At 32.0% G+C, this 6,825-nt stretch overlaps 1 protein-coding gene across 1 annotated transcript; it reads left to right on the forward strand.

Annotated features, from left to right (window-relative positions):
* Positions 1–2,198: 2,198 nt before the first annotated feature.
* On the forward strand, positions 2,199–6,816 carry LOC107495583 (NADP-dependent glyceraldehyde-3-phosphate dehydrogenase). The gene is made up of 9 exons (XM_016116734.3): positions 2,199–2,559; positions 2,818–3,011; positions 3,318–3,446; positions 3,604–3,723; positions 4,106–4,242; positions 4,620–4,775; positions 5,243–5,621; positions 5,997–6,113; positions 6,602–6,816. The coding sequence occupies exons 1-9, from the start codon at positions 2,415–2,417 to the stop codon at positions 6,713–6,715; spliced, it is 1,491 nt and encodes a 496-aa protein (XP_015972220.1). The 5' UTR covers positions 2,199–2,414; the 3' UTR covers positions 6,716–6,816.
* The last annotated feature ends 9 nt before the right edge of the window (positions 6,817–6,825 follow it).

The raw sequence follows: 6,825 nt of genomic DNA on the forward strand, positions 1-6,825 counted from the left end.
ATTTTTTTAAATAGTATAAATAACCTCACATCTTAATAAGACTGGTAATTATATTTACTTTATTATAATCCACGTAAAAATTAAAAAAAAAGTATATTTGAATTTAAATTTAAAATTCTAACCATAATACTTTAATTAAAATTATAATTAGATTTTTTTAAATAAATACACATTAAAAATTAATAACTAACTTAATTGTATCAACAATAATTCAAAGAAAAAATTTATAACTTTATGACATTAAATATTAAATTAGATATTATCAGAATATTAATGGTGAAAATTAAATTAAAAATAAAACCACAAGTAATAACCAAATAACTTCAATTTACATTTAAAAAAATTCTAAATTCCAAACATAAAAATTGAAAAGAACCAAAAGAAAAATAACAACTCAAGAAAAGACAATGTTTCCACCAAAACAAACATATGCTTGGCATTATTCTATTAGATAGACTCTAAAAGGGATTCTAAAATATGTGCATCCAAATTCTCAAGTTTCTTTCTCAATCTTAATCTTCTTGCAAGTTGAGGTATCTCCTTCCACCTTCGATTCTTCCGACTCCGAGGATAATCGCTTAGTTGGCGTAATAGCATTTTCCAACAATTCAGATTCATCACTGGCCGCAACTTCATTGGAGAATTCAAACAATAAATTCTGTATAAAACACCACGTTAAATTAAAGACTTCTTTCTAACCTTTGATTTTATCTCACTAATATCTTTTGAATAAAATTAAGATCTAATTTTGAGAGAACAAACAAACAAAAAAAATTATTTTTTGAACAAATACCTTAGCACCTTCTACTTTCTCCCCTTCAATGATTGAGAATGTCTTTGAAATTAGAAGCAAACCACCGGTGTAGTCAACATCCTATCCTAAAATTATAATTAATTATTATTTATAAATTAGATACTACTAATGACCAAGAAAGCAAAAAATAAATTAATTTTTAATAGAAGTACACTTATATATACTCACAATTTGAATAGGGTGAGTCTCTTTGAATTTATTTATGAGATCCACATTATTAGTCATCTTCTTAACTTTATAAGAAGGTGAAAAATATGAAATATCATATATTTGAACTTCAATGATGAAGAGAAAGATCTTATCAATTAGGTTGAGTAAAAGTGTAGGTGTATCTGATAGATCTCCTTTCTACAGGATATTACGTAATATATTAATAATAAATAATATAAAAAGTACCAATAAAAATATCTTCACTAATGCTTTTAGAAATAAATATTGGTTAGATCTTATCAATAGGAGTGGATCAAGTATCTCTACACAGCTCTTTCCCAAAACTTGTTTTACATCTTTGTCAAAGACTACATAACATGCACGTTAGAACCATCAATGACACCAAGCTTTATTCGATACCTGCTTAAAAAAGAAAATAACATAAAAAAAAGTTAAATATAGACTTATTCAATATCTAATCAAATGTACATAGACTTTAATTTAAGGAACAACTCAGACCATTTGTTTTGTCACGAGGAACTCAGACCGTCTGATTTGTCAGCTCCAATTCGCACCGTCCGATTACTCCATCGCTGACACTACAGGCAGGTAAAACACGTCTACTCTCCATATCGGAATCCTACCCCATTCTAATCTCCATAACAAAATTAAAAAGTGGCATTAATATGCCTAGATATTCTTAACTTTTTTAGGAAGAGTTGAGTTTATGAGTTATATAAATAATTTATCATTTTTAGTATATTAAGTCAATTTGTTTTTTCTATTATTTGATAACATAAAACATAATTTAATTGATTCATTATAATATTTAATACAAAAAGAGATTGATATATTAAAAATTAATTATTATATATTTATGTATAAATAAATATATTATTTAATTTATTTTTAATATATATTTTATATCTTAATAGTTGATTTTTCAAGATGTAACATGGTTGTTCTTTTTTTATGTACCAAACATGCTCCTATGCCTATCCTCTATGCCAAAATAAACTAATTTTAAATATTCCATGAGTCTCAGAATTCAAAAGGCATATATATCTGAATATTCGGAGAGAACAATCGAGTGAATAGACTAACAATAATAGAAACAAAAGCACCAACATGAGCATGACATGTTGAAGTAGTAACAATAATAAATGATACATTGACATCTTAAAAGTGAAATAAAATTTTCTCAATATTTTGAGAACAATCTTAATTAAGTGTGAATTTTTTAATACAGCAACCTACTTTGGTTCTGTAAAGTGCCTGAAGAGCACGCTGATCAGTCAATGCGGCACAAAACTAAGTGCTAAATAATAGCAACATCTGCATCCCCTCCTTTGACTCAGTCTGAATCCACACATACAAAATAACCATCATTTATTATTTACTCAATCACATATATCAATATCATTATTATTATTATTGCTCTACTTGGCTCATGGCTGGAAGTGGAACATTTTCAGAGATCATAGATGGTGATGTATACAAATACTATGTTGATGGACAGTGGAAGAAGTCCTCGTCAGGAAAATCTGTTCCCATCATCAACCCCACCACCAGAAACACCCACTACAAGGTTCAAGGTAATTAATTTACATATACCCTTTTAATCTACCATCTCAATTTCTTGTTTTTTTCCTGATTCAAACGATTCTGTGGATCTTCATGTTGGTTTTTACTTACTCTTTTGTTATTTTGTTTGCTTAGTTTATGGAATTGGAAAGTGATAGCATGGTTAGAGCTTTTTTATTTATTTATTTTTTTTTTTTGGTTTTTTCCACCGTCAGTGTTTATAGTATTGATCCAATTTTAATTCTGATTGAAAATTTTCAAAATGACAGCTTGTACCCAGGAAGAAGTTAACAATGTAATAGACTCAGCAAAAAAAGCTCAGAAATTGTGGGCAAAGACACCACTGTGGAAGAGAGCAGAGTTGCTTCACAAGGCTGCAGCAATATTGAAGGAGAACAAGGCACCTATTGCTGAGTGCCTTGTTAAGGAGATTGCAAAACCAGCCAAAGATTCTGTCACTGAAGTATGTGTAATTAGTTTGAAAATTCATTCAGAATGCTCACAAAAACTAGCTTTGTACCCACAAAACATGACAAAAATTTCATTCATAGGTAGATTTGTCAGCATTTATGAATATTCATAGATAGAAATAGTAGTTTACTCATCTTTCGCGGGTAGAAAGTTTGTTTCACTTATTCATGGGTAAATTTGTCAATGTTCTGAAGATTGAACATGGAGAAAATGATAGTTTACTCAATACATTTTCAGAATTTCCATTTCCCAATTGGCTCTCTAATATGAAAATGGTATATATGCTATTTTATTAAAGGTTGTGAGATCAGGGGATTTGATATCATATTGTGCTGAGGAAGGAGTCAGAATTCTTGGAGAAGGAAAGTTTCTGGTCTCTGATAGTTTTCCAGGCAATGATAGAACCAAATACTGTCTCACTTCCAAGGTATTTCACTTACTCTTTTGGAGACTAGCATTAACCAAGTTCTTTTTTTTTCACATTGAAATATATCATATAAATATATGTTCTTATTCTTTAATTTCTCTTAGTTTCTCCACCTAATGTCAGATCAAATTAATAAGCATGTATTTTTTGTATGCAGATTCCAATTGGAGTTGTTCTGGCTATTCCGCCTTTTAATTATCCTGTTAATCTGGCTATTTCGAAGATTGCTCCAGCTCTTATTGCTGGAAACTCCATTGTTCTCAAACCCCCTACTCAGGTCTGCAACTATTTTTGCTTATAAATTATTATGATGATTTTACAATGATTAAATAAAGTTAGACTAAACTAGCAATTTTAGTTGTACTCTCAAAGATACATTTGACATCAGTTTAATCTCAGAAAGATTTGTGACAACAATTTACACTTTGAAGATCATGTCTATGCCCATCAGAGTGATGAACAAGGTGGCACGTGTATTCTGTTTGTTTGCTGTCATATAAATTTATGGACACGGTTACATACAGACACCCATAAAAGACATGTATTTTGTGTCTCTTCGAAATGTTGAGACCCTGGTTTCTGATTCGAGACACTGAATTCTGTACAATTTTATGATTAAAACACATTTGTGTTGTTCAAGATGTCTATGTTTTTTACAGGGTGCTGTTGCTGCACTTCACATGGTGCATTGCTTCCATTTGGCTGGTTTCCCTAAGGGCCTTATTGGCTGTGTCACAGGAAAGGGTTCTGAGATTGGTGACTTTCTTACAATGCATCCAGGTGTGAACTGCATAAGGTAAACTTCCTCTTCACTTCATCAACTGCTTCATACAAGTGTTTTGTGTTGTCCACTATTACTTGTAAAAGGTTCACTCATCGGATAATCGATCTCTCGAACTTTTCTAAATGTGCATACTGACCATGCTGACAAAGACAAACTTTCTATAAAAAATAACACAGCATTTAACAAAGTTTAAGGGATCAGAATTCCACATTTGAGAAGTTTAGGTGAGTAATTTGCACATAGTTCAAAATGCAAGATAACTTGGAAGTTTTTGTTATTAGTATAGATGTTTTAATAGGAAAGATCCTTTGAGTTCCTTTTGTTATTAGTACAGATGTTTTACAAGTTGTAGTTGAAAGATTTGACATCTAACTCACCTTAATCCTCAGTTTCACAGGTGGAGACACTGGGATATCAATATCAAGAAAAGCTGGCATGGTTCCTCTTCAAATGGAGCTGGGTGGAAAAGATGCTTGCATTGTTCTTGAAGATGCTGACTTGGATTTGGCCGCCGCTAACATCGTAAAAGGAGGCTTCTCCTATAGGTAACAAGAACAATGCGACACGATAATATATCCAATTGCTTAATCTGAACCTTGTGCTGGATTTATCATATTTCTAATAATAGGGTCTAGATATCGAAGATAAAAGGGTAGCCCGATGCACAAGTAACGCTCGTCAATGCAGGGTCCGAGAAAGAATTGCACTCAAAGAGTGTAATGTAGGAAATCTATAGTTAGGAAATCAATTTCTTTACTTGAAACATATCCAAAGAAGGAAAACATTTCATGAAAGGACCATCACTATCATATTCTTGTTTAATCATTTAACTGGAATGAATATCATTAAAAAATCTTTACACTAATTCAATCTTTTGTTAAATTAAACATCAGGACCTACCATGTTTAAGCACAACAGATATAGCTCATTTCTAGATTCATAAGAAGGACAATTCTTAATTTCCTAACTCAAACACTGACAAACTATAAATTATATAATATTCTGTGTTCAGTGGCCAAAGGTGCACAGCAGTGAAGGTTGTTTTGGTCATGGAAAAGGTGGCGAGCTCTCTCGTTAAGAAAGTCAACGAAAAAGTTGCAAAGCTAACTGTTGGTCCGCCGGAGGATGACTGTGACATCACGCCGGTTGTGACAGAGTCCTCTGCTAACTTCATTGAAGGGTTGGTAATGGATGCTAAAGAGAAAAAGGCAACATTCTGCCAGGAATACAAGAGGAAAGGGAATCTCATATGGCCATTACTGCTGGATAATGTTCGTCCGGATATGAGGATTGCGTGGGAGGAGCCGTTCGGACCAGTTTTGCCAGTTATCAGAATAAATTCTGTTGAAGAAGGAATCCACCATTGTAATGCTAGCAATTTTGGTCTTCAGGTATTCATATAGCATCACTTTTAAACAATATGCATAACTGGAAGGATAAGAGAACCTTCATTCAAAATTATTGCAATTTATGTTTCATTATTTTTTGATTCATTTCACTTTTTTGGGTGGATATCTTTCAAATATTGTTGTCATCATTGTTGTCGTCGTTGTTATTTTTTCTATATCACACTTGAGACCTTATGGATTAAGTATTTTCTTCATGAAGTGGAGTTGGTTATATGGATTAATAGGGTTACCACTTCTCATCATTCTTGTCCATTTAACACTACAACATGTTGATTATAATTATAGGAAGCAACTAGCTCCAACACAATCAGTTCATTGATCCATGTCCATGATTATTTCCTTTTTTGTGTAATTTAGGGATGTGTCTTCACAAGTGACATAAACAAAGCAATAATGATAAGTGATGCAATGGAGACAGGAACAGTTCAAATTAATTCAGCTCCAGCTCGCGGACCAGATCACTTTCCATTTCAGGTGAAATCTTTCTCCTCCTCCATCTTAATTATTCTCAAGTTTAAATGTAGAATTAAAATTTATTTTGGGAAGTTTGATAGTAGAATTGATTGGTTCTAACTTGACCTAAAATCTAACGCTTGGGATTGAGTTAGGCCTATCCAATCTCAATTCTAATACTGCTTCAGAAAGCGTGGCCATAGCAAGATATACAACCACGCTTTAAAACCGCAAAAGCCTTGTTAAATTAAAAAGAAAATTCTTTTCCTTACTTGATCTTCATTACTACACTATAAATTTTTTATATTTTTTTTTTTTTTTTTTTTACCAAAGATAGGGAGATTCGAACCCGCGACCTCTTAAGTGAATATGGAGATATTATGTCATTTGATCTTCACTTTTTAAACTAGCTTTTGGAGTTGAGTTAGATTCGTTACATTCTAATATTTACCCATGAAAGTTAAAAAAATATTATTCCAGTAAACATTCTTAAAAACTGATTTGTGCAGGGTATTAAGGATAGTGGAATTGGTTCTCAAGGAATCACCAACAGCATTCATATGATGACAAAGGTTAAGACTACAGTAATCAACTTACCAGCCCCATCTTACACCATGGGATGAAGTAAATAATATTAGTAATAATAATGCCAAATAAACATATATAATTAGGAGGACGTACTTCCAATCTCTCATGCATTATGGAGTGCCAATCTTTGAGGGGTTTTGCTCCC

This window comes from Arachis duranensis, chromosome 6 (genome assembly GCF_000817695.3).
Source record: "Arachis duranensis cultivar V14167 chromosome 6, aradu.V14167.gnm2.J7QH, whole genome shotgun sequence".
Classification (NCBI taxonomy): domain Eukaryota; kingdom Viridiplantae; phylum Streptophyta; class Magnoliopsida; order Fabales; family Fabaceae; genus Arachis; species Arachis duranensis.

Bases quoted from the DNA above. Each gene is read 5' to 3' on its own strand.
- LOC107495583 (XM_016116734.3), top strand. From the start codon at position 2,415: ATGGCTGGAAGTGGAACATTTTCAGAGATCATAGATGGTGATGTATAC. The intron at 3,012-3,317 runs GTATGTGTAATT...ATTTTATTAAAG, and splicing joins CCAAAGATTCTGTCACTGAA to GTTGTGAGATCAGGGGATTT. The intron at 3,724-4,105 runs GTCTGCAACTAT...TGTTTTTTACAG, and splicing joins TTCTCAAACCCCCTACTCAG to GGTGCTGTTGCTGCACTTCA.